Genomic DNA, 18,906 nt, shown 5'->3' on the forward strand with positions numbered 1-18,906 from the left:
CGCGTACCGCAAAAAAAAAAAAAAAAAAAAAAAAAAAAAAAAAAGAGTAGCCCTAATTGTAAGTGGAGAGTACTATAGGACATCCTTTAGGTTTCCAAGGCAAAAGCAACAACAACAAAAAAGTTTTCTTTATGCACAAATTACTTTATCTTCCACTTCTGTCAACTCCCTGGCAAAACGCAGGGGGGAGTTACACAATAGGACTAATGCTAAAGAATGGCTTAAAAAAAAATGGTTAATGCAGTGCTGTCCATTAGAACTGTAATCTGAGCCATGTATATAATTAATCTTAGCTTTTCCAATAGTCACATTAATGAAAGAAAAAAGGAACAGGTAAAAATGATTTTAATCATCTATCCAATATAAGTAAATAATCTTTCAGCTTGGCATCAATACAAAAATTGTTAACGGATATTTTACATTCTTTTCTTTTATGCTAAGTCTTTGAAATCCAGTGTGTATGTAGTTCCCATTTAGAGCACATCTCAATCCGGACTAGCCACAATTCAGTTGTTTAGAAGCCACGTGTGTCTGGTGGCTACCATACTAGACAACATAGGTTTAGATTCTCACTTTCCAAGCCAACTTTTTTCTTAAAATTGACTTCCCTCCTGTTGTCAGGAAGGAGATAAAGTGTATTAATTCAACTGCATTTAGATGCAGAGAAAATGGAGTGAGTTTTGTTTGTTTCTTCTCCTTGGCTCCATGGAGACCACACCAGCCACTGCTGCAAGTTAAGCCAAGACATTACAGAGAGCCAGAGTCACAGCAGCCCTGACCACGTATTCCTCGTATTCACCCACCACCACAGTTTTCAGGATAGAGAGGAAAAAAGATGGAGGCACATGAGCTTTGTGAGGGCTGAACCAAATGCAAAGTTGTCCTTACAGAATTAGAAAGCCACTTCTTAGCTGCCTCATTTCAGTTACAAAAAATTTAGAAAGTTTTGGTCACATATAACACCTTGAGTCGACCCAAAACACTCTGCAAAAGGAAATCACAGTAAGCACAACAGCAGGTCCTTAATGTCCTCGTTTAACCTGATTTACCCAGGGAAGTGGCCACTGGTCCCACCTGACCGATGAAGAAACAGCTCCAGAGCATCTAATTTTTTTTGCAAATGCAGCACAGCTATTGAGTCGAGGCATCAGAACTGAGTTCAGTTCAACAATTATTTCTTGGTGAAACACTTACTCTCCTGTATGTCTGACCTTGGCTAGGTACGGGAAAAGTAACAACACAGGCCAGCATAATGCATTGCACAGGCAGTGATTCGTAACCTTTGGGTCAGGGGAATACTTGAAAATTTGATGAAAACTATGGGAGTTCTCCCCAGGGATGGAAACACACACACACACACACACACACACACACACACACACACACACACACACACACACACAAAATCTGCACATGAACCTACAATTTCAGAGTGCAGGTTAAGAATTCCCACCTAGTATCATTAGATGAGGCCCCAACTGATTTCACAGGATAAGCAAGTGGTTTTCAAGCCAGATGGGGCCTGAGGGTGCAACCCTGCTCTGGCTGAATCTGAATTTGGGTTTTGTGGCTAGAAACCAAGAAACCGGGCTGCTGGTGCTCAGTGGAGAGCCTCTGTTCTCTTCCCTCCCTGCAGGCCGCCTGGACACCAAGCCCTTCTGCAGCGGCCGGGGCAACTTCAGCACGGAAGGCTGTGGCTGTGTGTGTGAACCGGGCTGGAAAGGCCCCAACTGCTCTGAGCCTGAATGTCCAGGCAGCTGTCACCTGCGAGGCCAGTGCCTGGACGGGCAGTGCATGTGTGACAAGGGCTTCACAGGGGAGGACTGTGGCCAGCTGGCCTGTCCCAGCGACTGCAATGACCAGGGCAAGTGCATGAACGGGACCTGCGTCTGCTTCGAAGGCTACTCGGGGGTGGACTGCAGCCAGGAGCCCTGCCCGGTGCCCTGCAGCGAGGAGCACGGCCGCTGCGTGGACGGCCGCTGTGTGTGCCGGGACGGCTTCGCCGGCGAGGACTGCAACGAGCCCCTGTGTCTGCACAACTGCCGCGGCCGCGGGCGCTGCGTGGAGAACGAGTGCGTGTGCGATGAGGGCTTCACGGGCGACGACTGCGGCGAGCTCATCTGCCCCAACGACTGCTTCGACCGCGGCCGCTGCGTCAACGGCACCTGCTACTGCGACGAGGGCTTCACGGGTGAGGACTGCGGCCAGCTCGCCTGCCCCCACGCCTGCCACGGCCGCGGCCGCTGCGACGAGGGCCAGTGCGTGTGCGACGAGGGCTTCGCGGGTGCGGACTGCAGCGAGAAGCGCTGTCCCTCTGACTGCCACGACCGCGGCCGCTGCCTGGACGGGCACTGCGAGTGCGATGACGGCTTCACGGGCGCGGACTGCGGCGAGCTCCGGTGCCCCCGCGACTGCAGCGGCCACGGCCGCTGCGTCAACGGGCAGTGCGTGTGCGACGAGGGTCACACCGCGGAGGACTGCGGGCAGCTGCGGTGCCCCCATGACTGTCACGGCCGCGGGCGCTGCGTGCAGGGGCGGTGCGAGTGCGAACTCGGCTTCCAGGGCTATGACTGTGGCGAGATGAGCTGCCCCCATGACTGTCACCAGCACGGCCGCTGCGTGAACGGCATGTGTGTCTGTGACGACGCCTACATGGGCGAGGACTGCCGGGAGCTGCGCTGCCCCCGGGACTGCAGCCAGCGGGGCCGCTGCGTGGACGGGCGGTGCGTGTGCGAGGACGGCTTCGCCGGCCCCGACTGCGCAGACCTCTCCTGTCCCGGCGACTGCTACGGCCGGGGCCGCTGCGTGGACGGCCAGTGCGTGTGCCACGAGGGCTTCACGGGCAAGGACTGCGGGCAGCGCAGGTGTCCCGACGACTGTCACGGCCAGGGCCGCTGCGTGGACGGCCGGTGCGTGTGCCACGAGGGCTTCACTGGGCTGGACTGCGGGCAGCGCTCCTGCCCCAACGACTGCAGCAACTGGGGGCAGTGCGTCTCCGGCCGCTGCATCTGCAATGAGGGCTACACCGGAGAAGACTGCTCCCAAGGTGAGTACCAGCGCTCCAGCGAACTAGCGTGATGACAGCCACCATCGAGTTGGCATGTACTGGAGAACTCTGTGTTATACCACACACACACACACACACACACACACACACAGACTCTTTGACTCACCTGTTACAGAGCTACCTATTTGAGGGCTCAGAGGCTCAGAGAGGTTATGGAATTGTCCCAAGGACACACAGCTTATACATCACAGAGCTGGTACCTGAATCTGGGTAACTCATCTACGCTGAGCTTAACACCCAGTGCCCACGAAGAGGGTAGATGAAACGCTCACCTCCCTTTTGCTAAACATCAGCCTTCTTTCCTACTCTGTATTGACATGGAACCAATAATGAACTAAATCCCTCATTTGGATGGAAGTAAAAACTCAGCTAAATTGAATGGACAGTGAGATTACATAAAACAAACTTTTAAATGCACATTCAGCTAAAGATGAAGTGCTGATCACCTATGAAGCAGGCCCTTCTCTTAAATCACCTTTTTGTTGCTGTCTTTTATCCCAAAGACTGTGAGTGCCTTCAAGGAGCATTATCCCAGCAGTTAGCACAGGGCATGTATTCAGTAAGTAAACACTGGTTGAGTGAAAACACAGCAAAGACCGATAATGCTCATGTTTAATGAGGGTCTTCTTTGTACTTCCCTCATCCACCCTTATGTACTTGTCGTAATGGAGACTTTCTGCCTTGATTAAAGCCATTGGCACATAAAAGCAAACACACGGCTCTGTGTTTGACATGGCCAAGCCAGGGAAGCCTGGTTGGAAGGGAGACCAGGCTGGCCAGGAGGAGAAGTACGTTCCAAATTTGATGAGTAAGCAAAGTTGAGCAAGCCCTCTGCCTCACTCACCTCTAAGAAAAGGAAAGAGGTGGACCAGATGAGCCTAAAATACCCTTCCAGTGCTAAGAATGTATGACGTGAAGTTCAGAGCAGAAAGCCAAGCCCAGGCTGCACTTTTCCATGCAGATGGCCTGAATCTGAACTAAGGTCCAGGGAGTGGAGAAGTCGGAGGGACCAGTTCACAAAGAGCCCTGAAGGCCACACTGTAGACCTGAAACTTTAGCCTGAAGGCAAGGGATGGCCACCAAAGGTTTTGAAGATGGGTCACAGCAGGAGGGTCCTTGATGAGTCTGCATTTTAGAAAATGGAAGCTGGATTTTAGGGCTCCGTGACTGGGGGAAGAGACAGGTCCAGGGAAACAAACCAAGAGAGAATTCATAGAGTGCGTTATGACACCATCTGACCCAAACTGTCCTTCCTTATTCTTGCCAGTGTCCCCTCCCAAAGACCTCATCGTGACAGAAGTGACAGAAGAGACCATAAACCTGGCCTGGGAAAATGAGATGCGGGTCACAGAGTACCTCATCGTGTACACGCCCACTCACGAAGACGGCCTAGAAATGCAGTTCCGCGTCCCTGGAAACCAGACGTCCACCACCATCCAGGAGTTGGAGCCTGGCGTGGAGTACCTCATCCGCGTGTTCGCCATCCTGGAGAACAAGAAGAGCATTCCTGTCAGCGCCAGGGTGGCCACTTGTGAGTGAGCAGAACACCTCTCGGCAGCCCCAACTGCCCTCCTCCTGTCCAGTACATAGCCTCCCCATGAGTTACTGCCTCACCTTTGCCCTGGTAGCTCTACGGCTGTCTTTATGCAGTTACACTAGTTAAAACTCTGGAATCCAGTTAAGCCCAATGAATCTTTAAAAATTTTTATTGACGGGGCTTCCCTGGTGGCGCAGTGGTTGAGAATCCGCCTGCCGATGCAGGGGACACGGGTTCGTGCCCCGGTCCGGGAGGATCCCACGTGCCGCGGAGCGGCTGGGCCCGTGAGCCGTGGCCGCTGAGCCTGCGCGTCCGGAGCCTGTGCTCCGCAACGGGAGAGGCCGCAACAGTGAGAGGCCCGCGTACCACACAATAAATAAATAAATAAATAAAAATTTTATTGACGTATAGTTGATTTACAATGTTGTGTTAATTTCTGCTGTACAGCAAAGTGATTCAGTTATACATATATATGTATTCTTTTTCTGATAACCCATTGAATATTTGTTAAAGAAAGTTCTCACATACTAACTCATTTAACTCACAATAACCCTACGAGACAGGAGCTACTGTTAACCCATTTTACAGATGAGGAAACTGAGACTCTGAATGGTTAAGCATCTCATCCCATATCACACAGTTAATAAGTGGTAGAGATAGGATTTGAACGCTGGCAGTCTTAAGTACTCTATTCTACTACTACCTTTCTATGGAACTCGCTGTCTACATATTTAAAAAATACAAAAGTGGAAACATCAAGGTTCAAGTTATTCTTCCTTTAAGAGCCCAACATCAGAATAATTACCTCCGCTCCTAAAAAGCAAGCTGTGGCTAGAAATCGGTTCTTTTTTGCTTAGTAATAGTAACATTGGCTGCTTTTATTAAACTTGTGCTTCAGGCCAGGGACCATGGCCAGCAGTCGCTGTGGGACTCAGCAGTCTCAAAACATTCCCAAGGGGTAGGCATACTTAGCTCCTTCTCTTGGATGAAGAAACTGAGGCTCAGGGCATTTTGTTAACTCAACCAAGCACACAAAAGTGATGATGGAGATTCTAGCCCATCTGTATGATTTCAAAGTCTATTGTCATATTAGGTTTAAGCATATGAAATTGCCAATATTCAATCATATGGTTGGTCCTTATATTGATATTAATTTCCATGATGCCTCATAGTAGACGGCATCCCAGGAGAACCCTTAAGTAGACTCCAGCTCTGACAGACAGCCCTGTGGGGTTAAGTGGAATCATGTCTGTCCCCTCCATCACACATGTAGTCATCTTTACCTCCTCTCTGTGCTCTTCCTGACAGACCTGCCTACACCTGAAGGTCTAAAATTCAAGTCCATCAGGGAGACATCTGTGGAAGTGGAGTGGGATCCTGTGGACATCGCTTTTGAAACGTGGGAGGTCATCTTCCGGAATATGGTAAGGAGCACAGAGGAGTGGGCACCTTTGACCACGAGAATCTGAAAGATGCTCACAGGGCTCTGTAGACTTTTCTATCAACTCACTTCCTTGGCTTTTGGTGGGGGACAAGGCTCTAAGTAGCCCCTGTGCATCTGCATCTATTTTTAAGCGACTTAAGAAGTCAATAAGCACGGCACTTAGGGCTGAGAGCCTAAGTAACTAGATGGCAAGTCATCTCTATGTTCCGAGTACCCATTACAGTCTTACAAATCTCCACTCAGAGGCAAAGAAGATAAGAAATGGTCTCTGTCTCAGAATGCCTCCAGGCATATCTTTGAGATTGAGTATCCTTTCTCTCTGTGCCTAAGAGCACATGTGAGGCAGGAAAGTGGTCCCTGAGTTCAAAGTCAGGCTCTGCCTCTTACTAGCTATGTGGGAGATGGGACAATGACCTGACTTCTGGGATGCTGGCTGGCTTCCTCGTCCATGAAAAGAAGGATTGATTTGGTGGCTCCAGAGTTCCTTTGGTTTTCATGCCTGTCATTTGACTTGAGTGTCAAAGGGGTGAGTAGAGAGGTCTGTGGGAGGGAGAAACCAACTTGAGAGTTGTATTCATGCCTCTATATCCTCAGCACCTGCCACACTGATCAGATGCTTAGTAAGTGCCTAGTGATAGATGAAAGAATGAAAGAGGAAGGCATGAATACAGAATGGATGAATCACATAAATGAAGGAGCTGATACTTCCTTAGGTCTTACAAAGGTGCCTCTATATTTCAGAATAAAGAAGATGAGGAAGAGATCACCAAAAGCCTGCGGAGGCCAGAGACCACGTACCGGCAAACTGGCCTAGCTCCGGGGCAAGAGTATGAGATATCTCTGCACATCGTGAAAAACAATACCCGGGGCCCAGGCCTGAAGAGGGTGACAACGACCCGTGAGTATCACCTTTAATACCACTGACACAAGGATAAAGCTGATTGTACTGCAAAGCACCTCTGGTTGATAACATGCCCTCTTACAGAGCATCTGTATCAATTAGCTTTTTTTTTTTTTTACAAATTTATTTATTTTATTTACATTTATTTTTGGCCGCGTTGGGTCTTCACTGCTGCGCACGGGCTTTCTGTAGCTGTGGCGAGCGGGGGCCACTCCTCGTTGTGGCACGTGGGCCCCGCATCGCGGTGGCCTCTCTTGTCGAGGAGCACGGGCTCTAGGTGCCCAGGCTTCGGTAGTTGTGGCTCACGGGCCCTAGAGCATAGGCTCAGTAGTTGTGAAGCACAGGCTTAGTTGCTCCGCGGCACGTGGGATCCTCCTGGACCAGGGCTCGAACCCACGTCCCCTGCATTGACAGGCAGATTCCCAACCACGGCGCCACCAGGGAAGCCCTCAATTAGCTTTTGCTACATAAAAAACAAGCTCCAAACTTTGTGGCTTGAAATGATACTTTTGCACATTGGTGATTTGGGGTTGGACAGTTTTTCTGTTCTTGACTGGACTCACTTATGCATCTGTATGGGCTGGGGGCTGGTTGGCCCAGGATGGCCTCAGCCAGGATGGTGCCCTTCTGCCTCACATGGTCCCTCAGTCTCCGGTGGGCTAGCCTGGGCCTGATCTCACGGCGGCTGAGCAGGCTCACAAAAGACCCTGGGTCACTTTCATCAAAGCAAATCTCAAGGCCAGTCCAGATTGAAGGGGTGGGGGAAAAGATCCATCTCTTTATGCGAGAAGCTTCAAAGTGACATTTCCAAGGGGCACCGATACAGGAAAATAAATAAGTGAGACTCTAGCAAATAATCTACCATACTATCTGATTTAATATTAGTATCCAGTCCTATGGAAAAGGTAGGGAAAATATTAATGCTATTATTTTTCAAGAGTCAGAACTGAGGCTTAAAGAAGCTGAATCAGTTTAACTAACACCACATGGTTAATACTATCAGGGCCAGAATTTTAAGCCTGGGTTTAGTTTTATGACTTTAAACCCATTACCAGTGACATTGACTAGGCTCTGGGTTCTGTAGAGTGTTGATTCCATGCCTTCGACAGGAACTTAAATAAAATGTGACTCAGTGCTAAAGAGATCAGAACTTCCTGAGTGTAGAGTAGGATTTGGCACTGGTAGATCATGTGGTGGGGGGAATAAAAATCCTGAATTTGGAGTTGTTCTATCAAGAAGCAAATTTTTATAAATAAATAAACAAATAAAATTCTTTTGCACTGACATTTGGGAAAATCTCTTTATCTTCTTCAAGATAGCATAGTGCCAACTATTTAAGGTATTGACTCTTCTTGGCAGGGGGTGACTGGAAAATTTAAATCTGCTTACTAATGACAAGAAAGAACATCTTGCATTTAAATATTTGCACATTTTGTTTAACTCAGATCCAATTCATAAGATTGTCTTTTTTATAAGCAAGTGTTTTCCATCATCCTGACAACATCGCACTGTGGTAGGTAGAAGGCGGGTACCAACAAGAAAAAATCATTAGATCACCAGAAAGGCATAGAAAAGATTAAGCAAATGCTTATTTGGTATAGAGACGGCCCACTGAAAATACAAAAGACATTTCTTTCATCTGCCCTTTTCTTTTTAATCTAAATTTAGGGATTGGCTGCTTTATTTTCTTCTTCTTGAAGGACAAACATCCCAACATTTGAAGTTTCATAATCACATAAATAACAACACTGAGAGGCAGATACTTACCTGTTTATTTTGCTGATACCTGATCTTTTTCCAGATTTAAAGGATCTTCAAAATTTCATCTTTAGCTCCTTCCCTCTCAACTCTATATAGAGATTTTATGACACCCATTTCTGATATGTAAATATTTTTGAGAGGCATCGTTTAAAGGAGAAAGAGCCTGGGCTTTGGATCCAAACAGTCCTGAGCTTGAATTCCAGCTTCACCAATAACCATCACCTTGGGTAGATCCACTTCTTTAAGGCTTAGACCCACCGTCTGGAAACCGGGTTCACATACCTCCCTACAGCACAGTCATGAGAGTTAAGACAAAGCCCTGTGCTTCGCACATAGTGAGCACAAGACAACGCTCATCTCCTGTATTGAAGGGTTGTGAACCTAGGGCGAGATCGGTGCCCTTGACTGAATCTCAACTTCTGTAATGAAAGGGCTGTTAAGAAAGGTAGTAGGTATGGTTCGGGTGTTTCCTAGCACCTTGAAGCTCATAGGACGGGAGGCTTCACTGCTGAATCGCAGTATTATTTTCATCGTGGATTTCACAACTTCAACATCTGTGAGCTGAGACTAATGTATCAACTCATAGAGTTCAAAAACTAGCCTCTAAAGGCTTCTCACAATCAGCTATGAATTATTCCTCCTTCTAATTCCCTTTATAAAACCAAGTTCCTTTCATTTGATATTGTTTCCTCAACCAGTGCTGAAAACACAAACTTAACTATTTTAAAAAATGAAGAAACATGGACTGAATGCTTTAATATCTTAATTTTCAGCCTGGTACGTTTTACTGTATAATGTTTTAATGCATTAGAATTATTTACCTAATTAGAAAAAAAAAAAAGAGTAAAGACATAAATGGCAAAGCCTGGTGCTACACTCGGGATTCAAAAAGGTCAAAGACCGACTTTCTGAATGACCCTATCTAGATTGTATAATACGGTTTGAATAAACCCGTAGAGAAATCCGTTACAGAATAGTGAGAAAAGCATAATACTAGGAAGCTCTTATTTTTGACTGTGGTAAGAACACTTAACCGGAGATCTACCCTCTTAACACGTTTTTAAGTGCACAATAGAGTACTGTCAACCAGAGGCATAATCCTGTACAGCAGATCTCTAGAACTTAATCATCTTGCAAACTGAAACTTGATACCCCTAGGGGAAGGAGTATGTGTTTATCTGTTTGCAACAGGGTCAGACAATGGTTCTTGTTAGAAAGTGACATATGAGTGGGATTTTGAAGGATGAAGAGGAGATTTTTAGAGGGAGAGGAGCAATCTCAGGAAGAAGAAACAGAGGAACAGCAAGTGTAGAGGCCGGGGGTGAGAAACAACAAGGGGTGCTCTTGGAGGAGAAGTATGCTGTCAGAGCAGGAAGCCCAGAGTGGGTGGGGCAGGAGGTGCACAGCAGGGCAGGAGGAAGGCCAAGATGAGGCCTCAAAGACAGGCAAGGCTTGAGATAGCCGTGACTTTCTTGCTTGAATTATTTTCATCAAAACTAACTTTCCATACATTGTCAAGACAGTCATTGCCTCACTCTTCATGCCTACTTAGAGCATAGCAAACAGGAAATTGAGGTTCCGCAAGACAAAATAAGGCCAGTTGGCCAGTATGCACCTGAACGTACACTCACGGATCTGGAAGCCTACAAGCCCTCTCTCTGCTCAGCCCGTGGCACTGGCCCTGATCTCTGAAACCCCTCTGTCCTCTGCCTGTCACAGGCTTGGACGCCCCCAGCCAGATCGAAGTGAAAGACGTTACGGACACCACCGCTCTGATCACCTGGTCCAAGCCCCTGGCCGAGATCGACAGCATTGAGCTCACATACGGGATCAAAGATGTGCCAGGCGACCGAACCAGCATCGACCTCACACACGAGGAGAACCAGTACTCCATCGGGAACCTGAAGCCAGACACCGAGTACGAGGTTTCCCTCATCTCCCACAGGGCCGACATGTCTAGCAACCCCGCCAGAGAGACCTTCACAACAGGTAACGGGCCTCCCCCTGCTAACAGCCCCAGGAAAGGAAAGATTGCCACACTCCCATCCCCACTCCATGCCGGGGTGTCTTCCAGGCTCCTTTTACAGTGGAAACAATGGAAAGGGGATTTTCATTCCTTTAAGTTTTATTTTAAAATACTGTAGCAATTGATTGATTAATATTACCCCAAATAACCTTCTAAGGCAAAAGAAAATTTTTGCCTACATAGAAGATGCTGGTCTGAGATTCTCAGACATTCTGGTTAAAACAAAATTTAAATAAATATTTTAATAATAAAATGCAGTATATGGAAAACATAAATGACAAAGATGCCTTCTAACCTCTTAGCCTACAGCACTATCTTAAACGTACCGAAGTGTCAATCATTCATTCACTAAATAATTTTTCAGAGCTCGGTAAGCTCCGTGTGAGTTGTTAAAAATCCAGTGATGAATGCAACACACCTGTTCCTACAGTCACAGAGCTTATTTGCAAGTTTCTGTACAGTTTTTATTAAGCACAAAATCGGTGGAAAACGTGAATGATTGAGGTATCATGCGCTTTAATAATGAGGACAGTGTCATGTATGGAGTATTTGTTTAGATGTGTGCATTAGCTATTGAGCCACAGGAGTGTGGGGGCAATTTTGTCATTTCTCTCCCGTCCATGTCGGGGTGTCTTCCAGGCTCCTTTGGCAGGCACCTTTCATGTCTCCCCTTGAACTGTCAAGGACTCCCTCTCTCCTGGTGCCTGGTGTTCTCAATACCAATGCCCCTTCCTCTCCCCAACAGGCCTGGATGCGCCCAGAAATCTCCGCCGCATCTCCCAGACAGACAACAGCATCACCCTGGAGTGGAGGAACGTCAAGGCGGCCGCCGACAGTTACAGAATTAAGTACGCACCCATCTCTGGAGGTGACCATGCTGAGGTAGAAGTCCCCAGGAGGCAACAAACCACGACCAGAACTACACTCACAGGTGAGCTCCGCATCCCTGACCCAACTGGCCCTGGGGGCATGTCCCCACGTTGCAACCCTCAAGAGTGAAAAAAAATGGTTCCCAGCTATCCATCTCACTTGGGCATCAGTGAGTCAGGCTGTGAAACAGTCCAGACATTGAGAAATCGTAGCCTTCAGGGACTAGTTCAGGGCCATTTTTATGGCCTTCTGAAAGTCTGTCCAGTTCTGGGCTGAATCTCAACCTGCATGTTCCCTCTTAGGTCTGAGGCCAGGAACTGAATATGGCGTTGGAGTGTCTGCCGTGAAGGGGGACAAGGAGAGCGACCCAGCCACCATCAATGCGGCCACAGGTGAGGCCCGCCTGGATTCCCACCTCCACGGGACTAGCAGCAGCAGACGCAACAGGGCCCAGGAGGCAGGAAACCTACTTACAAAGAAATAGTCGATGCCCAGAGGAAAGTGGGCCTTCTAGGATCATCCAGCCCAGATGTCCACATTCAAAAGTAGCATACGCACGCCCCATGTGAATGATCCTATAACGCTACTCTCTATGCGGGAAGGGGGACGGGATATTTTACAAAAAATTGGAACCAGACTTGATCAGAGAGCTACAAACTTTTGAAAGTTGGCAACCGATTCAATTTTTTATAAACCACTGACTCATCAAAACACATCTGGGGGCTTTTGTCTGAGCAAACACTTAACTTGTATTGCATACCCTCATCATATAGATTATAAGTGGCAGGAGCGTAGTTTAAGGCAACCTTTGCTCTTACTTATTGCATTCTGCAGCTCCAGCCTCTGAGTGAGGATGCTGAGGCCACTGATTCTTTCTGCAAGTTTGTTTGTTTTTTCTAGAAAATTTGTTAAAAAAAAGAAAACTCTTCCCTTTACCTCTCCACCAGCTTCCTGCTTATCTCCCCCTGGGACTACGATGATAAGTGTGGCTGGTGTGGGGAGGTCATTATGCAGGATCCAGTACTGAGCACTTATACATATTCTTTTTTATCTTTTTACTTGGAGGTAATTGTAGATTCACATGCAGTGTAAGAAAGAACACAGAGAGATCTGTACCCTTTGTCTAGTTCCCCCCACTGGTAACATTTGTGTAACTACAGAACACTATCACAACCAGGAAACTGACATTGATACAGTCTATCAACTTTATTCAGATTTCACTCAGCTCTGTGTGTGTGTGTGTGTGTGTGTGTGTGTATTTAGTTCTATGTTACCACTTGTAGATTTTGGAATCTACCACTACAGTCAGACACCAAATAGTTCCAATCCCATGGGTTGCTCTTGCTACACTTTTCTATAGCCAAGGCAACCCCCACCCTCCCCTTCACCTTAATCCTTGTCAATCACTGATCTGGCCTTCATCCAATTTTGTTATTTCAAGAATGCTACATAAAAGGAATCATACAATATGCAACCTTTAGAGATTGGCTTTTTCGCTAAGAATAATTCTCTTGAGATCCATCCAAATTGTGTCTTGTATCAATAATCAGTTCCTTTTAAATGCATTTAATTGAGTATCACTACCTGGTATGGATATACCACTATATTATTTTTAATCTTTCAAAACCACAGTGAGGTACCGTACAATAACAGCATCTCACAAAGGTGAAAACTGAGACTCAGACAGCCGAGTCACCTGAAGCCACACAGCGCTATGGCAGACCTAGGACTGTAGCCCACAACCAGCTTTCAGCCCCAGAAGCAGTCCTGCCCTGAAGCCTGAAGGGTGTTCAACTCTCTGTTTTTCCTCTCAGACCTGGACGCGCCCAAGGACCTACGGGTTTCTGAACTTACGGAGACCAGCGTGACCCTGATCTGGCAGACGCCGCTGGCCAAGTATGACCGTTACCGCTTAAACTACAGTCTTCCCTCGGGCCAGCCGGTGGAGGTGCAGCTCCCCAGAGGCACCACCTCCTACGTCCTGAAAGGCCTGGAACCTGGGCAGGCATACACCATCCTCCTCACGGCAGAGAAGGGCAGGCACAAGAGCAAGCCGGCACGGGTACAGGCATCCACAGGTGAGGTCAGCCTCTGAGCTCTCGCCGCACCCTCTGTTGATTCTGAGGTTGCAGATCCATCAGCCAGATTGTCTTCAAATGAGAAGACCAGATGGGAAGACGTGGGGAAGTCTCTACTCATGACTGCTCTAAATCCCATTTGAAAGAGTTACTTACCTATCTTTTCCTCCTGTCAACTGACTCATCAACAGCAAAGTTCCCTAGTGGTTTTTAAATATCTCCTCCTAGGAGAACTTAAAGCATCAAAGTTTGTGTTTGTCTTTGGTTCTTTTTTTTTTATAATTTTGTGCATTTCACAGAATCTTTTAAATTTTTCTCGTTTTCCTCCCTCTTTAGCACAATTAATTAACTTTTCATTTTATTTCTTTTCAAGGTGACCAAGATGGTGGGAATAATTCCTTGGTTTTTTCCCATTAATTGTTTTTATTCCAGGTCTTTTGCTTTCCTCTCAGGTTACCTGAAACACTGCACACGGTCCTTTGAGCCTTCCACGGTGGCCTTCTCATTTTCCCTTGGTCATTAAGAGGTGAACTTTGTTTTTCCATGACAGCTTAATCCTGACCTCCAGTATCCCTTCTAGCCCAAGTATCCTGTTCTTTGTACCTGCTTCCATATTTTCTCAATGGCTAAATTGAGAAAAAAAAAAAATCAGTTCTTCCTATATGAAAATATACACATTTAACTTTGGCCCCCAAATATTCAAGAGGTTCAGGGGAAAAATGTGAATTCTTCAGGGTCTGACAAGTAATAGTCTTTAGTTTCAATTTAATAAGTAAGTATGTACTGAGAACCCACTGAATATATTGTAGTATGCTAATATTTGAGGGGAAAAAAATGGGTCACGTACTTAGCACTGCTATTCTGACTCATGTGCACTTCCTCACAGTCCCCGGGGGAAGACCAGATGGCCAGAGTGTTAGACAGCACTCAGACAAGGAAAGGGAGTGAATGGGGGAGTCAGGAGCAGCCAGAGACGGTGTCTTGGCAGAGATGCTATTCCAGCTGAGTCTCCATAAGCAGAAAATGTGTTGCACCGATGGGCAGATTTGGAAATGCCTTGAAGCGTCTTTGTCATTTATGGATACTTTCAGGTGCATATAACAGAAATCTCACATAACAGTCACTTAAGCAAGATACAAGTTGGTTTCCTCTCTCATAAAATAAGTCTGAGGTTAGGTGGTTCAGGGATGGCACAGCAGTTCCAAATTATCAGGGGTCTGGGCTCCTTCTAGCTTTCTGTTCCACTAGTCTTAGCCCTTGGCTTCCATTCTCAAAGTCACCTACCTCCATGTCACAATATGGCTACTTCAGTACAGCCTTCACATTTGTGTTCTAGGCAGCATGAAGGAGGAAGAACCAAAACAAAACAAAACAAAAAAGTACCTCCTAGATGAAAGTCTTTCTGGAACCCTCACCAATGACTTCTACTCGCATTTCACTGGCCACTTCTAGCTATAAGTGAGTCTAGGAAAGGCAGTCTTCTGGCGGGACATGTTGCCGCCCACATAAAATTGTGGTAGTTTGTAAGGAAGAGAGAGAGAAGGGGTATTTAGTAGACAAAGAGCAGCCTCTTCAGAAAGTCTAAAGTGAGCTCAGGTGGTCAATTCTGCTGACTGTGCATGGACTGCTTCTCACGCAGCTATGAGATGATCATCAAGGATGCTCGGCGGGGGCGGGGGGGTGAGGGGGTAGCTTGATCATAGATGAGGGGGGAGGGGAGAATAAATTGGGAAGAAATAAATCTACGGTAGAGATTTCAATGGTTCAGCTTTATAAACATGAGCTTGTTATAAGATGCGAAGGGACCACAAATGAATCAGAGAAACGAGAGGGAATTTCTTCTCTTCCCTCCTCCTCCCTCCCTCTCTCTTTCTCTTTCCCTCTCTCTCTCTCCCTCTCTCTTCACTCTTCCCTGAGTTTTACAAATGCTAGATTAAAGAGAGTTTCCTATCTCCACTCAGTCATCTTACCCTCTGGCTATAGCCACTTTATCTCCTATCTCCAGCAGGGAATCCCCAGGCTTTAGCCGCTCAGGGAGATGAAAGCTTTCAAGTGAATCACAGGCTGGAATTACTTTGCCTCTTAACTGAGAGCCCAGTTTTGGCATCCCAAGGGCTCAGAGGTTTCATTTCCCCAGCTGTGCCTCTTTAACACTGTTTCAAAGAAATCACGTTGTATATTGAAAGACATTCTTCATTACGGGAAAAATGTGCAAAGTCCCTTTTAGAGACAGTCCCACTGTCTCTAGAATATTTCTCTCTATGGCTTTCTCCATAGAACTATTTTATTAAAAGTGAGGTGGGGACTTCCCTGGTGGCGCAGTGGTTGAGAGTCCGCCTGCCGATGCAGGGGACGCGGGTTCGTGCCCCGGTCCCGGGAAGATCCCACGTGCCGCGGAGCGGCTGGGCCCGTGAGCCATGGCCGCTGGGCCTGCGCGTCCGGAGCCTGTGCTCCGCAACGGGGAGAGGCCACAACAGCGAGAGGCCCGCGTACCGCAAAAAAAAAAAAAAGTGAGGTGGACATTTCTCTCCATCTCCTGAAGTCTATCTTCCCAATAAATATCTCCTACAATATCCTCCCAGTAAATATCTCCTTCATTTACTCAGTCAATAATGCACTACAGCCATGCTCCGTGCTAAGTCCTGGGGATGCGACAGCAATGAAGACCAGTCTGTGCTTCCAAGGAGGTAACTGTCTAGCAAACAGACACCTTCACTTGCTGTAACTAGGGGTGTGGGGCGCCGTGGGAGCACGGGATGCCTTCTGGGCATCAGATTAGGCTTAACGTGGGAAGAAGTGTTTGGACAGACACGGAAGAGGCAAGCAGGACTATGTTGTGGAAGACGTAAAGAAGCAGAAGTCCAGGCACCTGGCCTTGGTAAACACATGGGGGGAGAAAAAAGAAACAGGAAACGTGGGAGCGCTTAGAGGAATGTACCATGTGGTTATGAGTCCTGAAACGTCAAAGGGTTGTAGGTTCAAATGTCAGAAGAAAGGGATTCCCAGCTCTGCATTACTCGATTCTTAATAGCAGAAGTCTGCAAAGTGTCGCTCATTGTCTGTGGGTTTTACAGAGAAGATGTGAAATTGGCTGCCCCAAAGCGTTCTTCCCAGAGAATTCCAGGGCTCTAGCCATGGCATTGAGCCAAAGCGCAAGCCTTTTCCTTGATGCAGCACCAAGTTAAGTTACAAGTATGCGTTACCTAGCTGCCCATCACACCTGAAATACAATGCAAAGACCCTATCACAGGCTACACAGCCCTACAGAGTCTGGTCCTTCCCATCTCTCTGACGTCACTCCCACCCTTGCTCATTTCACTGTGGTCACCCTGGCCTTCTTGCTGTTCCTTAAGTAGGCCAAGCCTGCTCCTACCTTAGGGCCTTTGCACATGCTACTCCTGCTGCCTAGATACCACTCTTCTCCCAGTTCTACACCCAGCACCTCCCTCATTTCATTCAGCTCAAGTCTCATCTCAAAAGACCTCTCTGTCAACCAGTCTAAAACGGTGGCCTATCCTGATTTACCCCTTCCTGCTGCTCCAGAGTTCCTCGTGACACTTACCTGATATCACTCACTAGTTGGTTTACTTACCTACGGCCTGCCTCCTACTTCTAGCCAGAAAGGACTCTGTCTCCTTCATCCAGGGCTGCAGCCCCAGTACCTTGAACACAGCCAAACACGTGGCATATGCTTCATGAGCATCTGGGGACCCCAGCTCCTCCAGAGGCAGTATTTCCACTGAATCTTCTGGTCTTTCTCTTTCACCTCTGTATCAAAGGCCCAAATTCTCTCTCTTAAGGATTAAGGGAAGGGAAGTCATTCTCCTGGAGTCTTTAATTAAGCTTACTCTGGATAAAAATGGAAGGAAAGAAAGAAGGAAGGATGGGGGGAAGGAGCCAGGGACGGAGCGGGGAGAAAGGAAGGAAAGAAAGAAAAAAGGTACTATCCCTGTTAGCATGGAACAAAATGAGTATGTGCCAGGCATCTCCCCCTCTGGCCCCATATTTGTATTCTAATAAACTCAACAAAACCCTGCTTGAAGTGGAGGCCATGATTTCCTTTGAGCAGTAAGGGACGTAAAGCAGGGAGGATATGCAGAAACACAAGGCCAATAAAGCATCCTCCCACACCGCGTAAGACTTGACAGTGATACCCCAGTAATTCTCAAGGGTTTGGGAAGCAGAGAGGTGGAATTTTGCTTTTAGCCACAGCTGCAAGTAATAGAAAACATTCTGCTCTAATTTTCCATTTTGATTTTCTCATGGAGCAAACTGAAGTTTAGTCAAATATTTATCCATCCAACAAGTATTTATTTCTTACCTGCCACGGGTCAGGCAGCGCTGGTATAGAGAATAGAAAGGCACAACCCCTCCACTCAGGAAATGGTGCACATTGCAGTGAGAATGAGAGAAGCAAAACCAAAATCATAGGCGGGTAACTAGTCTGCTTAGAGGAAAGTGTGGGAGGCTACAGGAGCACAGAGGCAGATACCCATCCCAGACCTGAGCAAAGTGACGGCAGCGTATCAGAGAAGGCTTTTTGGAAGAGGTGACACTTGGCTGAATCCTAAAAAAGGAAAATGAGTTGGGCAAGTGGAGAAGGGAGTAACGACATTTCCAGCTGGAGGAACAGTATGTGAGAAGCTCAAAGGCATGAGAAACTTTATGTTAGTGAAACACCAGCCATACAGTCCTGCTGTGTGATGGAGCTGGGGATAACAGGGTACAAGGGTACAGACGTCATCAGTACCATCTACAAAGGGCAGTGAATATCATGCTGAGGGGCTTGGGTTCCATTCTTGACGGTGTGAAGAGTCACCAGAAAGTTTTAAGGCAGGCGAGGCTTTTAATTTCAATTAACTTTACAAGATGAGGTCCAAGCAATTTAATCTACCCTTACGGGTCCTGAGGCTTGAATGTGGCCATCCCGCTGCCGTTGGAGAATCACTCTCTCTCCCATCGGTGAGCACTAAAAGTGGATTCCTCATCAGTCAGCGCTTGGTAATTGCCATCTACGAGACGGTGGAAATCTAAAGATTTAAAGTTGGCACAGCCAGAAATTCCCCCAGGCCAGCTGGTCAACTCACCATGAGCACAGACATGGGATTTTGAAATTCTGATTTCCCAGGCCCACTGACATTGTTCAGAGGGTAGGTGCCAGTGCACAGCTGGAAGAAAAAGACAACAGCCTTTTCATAAAGAAAGGCCAAGAAGTTCAGTAT

General features: G+C 47.1%; 1 protein-coding gene across 4 annotated transcripts in view; it reads left to right on the top strand.

The window, feature by feature from the left end:
- Positions 1–18,906, top strand: part of TNC (tenascin C) — a 95,710-nt gene that overhangs the window by 29,853 nt on the left and 46,951 nt on the right. For all 4 annotated transcript variants that reach the window (XM_028493596.2, XM_024126180.3, XM_055087008.1 and 1 more), the window contains exons 3-10: positions 1,637–3,046; positions 4,335–4,598; positions 5,913–6,028; positions 6,790–6,946; positions 10,430–10,699; positions 11,482–11,667; positions 11,909–11,998; positions 13,421–13,684. In XM_028493596.2, coding sequence (XP_028349397.1) covers positions 1,637–3,046; positions 4,335–4,598; positions 5,913–6,028; positions 6,790–6,946; positions 10,430–10,699; positions 11,482–11,667; positions 11,909–11,998; positions 13,421–13,684 — 2,757 coding nt within the window. The remainder of the gene's footprint in view (positions 1–1,636; positions 3,047–4,334; positions 4,599–5,912; positions 6,029–6,789; positions 6,947–10,429; positions 10,700–11,481; positions 11,668–11,908; positions 11,999–13,420; positions 13,685–18,906) is intronic.

This window comes from Physeter macrocephalus, chromosome 9 (assembly GCF_002837175.3).
Source record: "Physeter macrocephalus isolate SW-GA chromosome 9, ASM283717v5, whole genome shotgun sequence".
NCBI classification, from domain to species: domain Eukaryota; kingdom Metazoa; phylum Chordata; class Mammalia; order Artiodactyla; family Physeteridae; genus Physeter; species Physeter macrocephalus.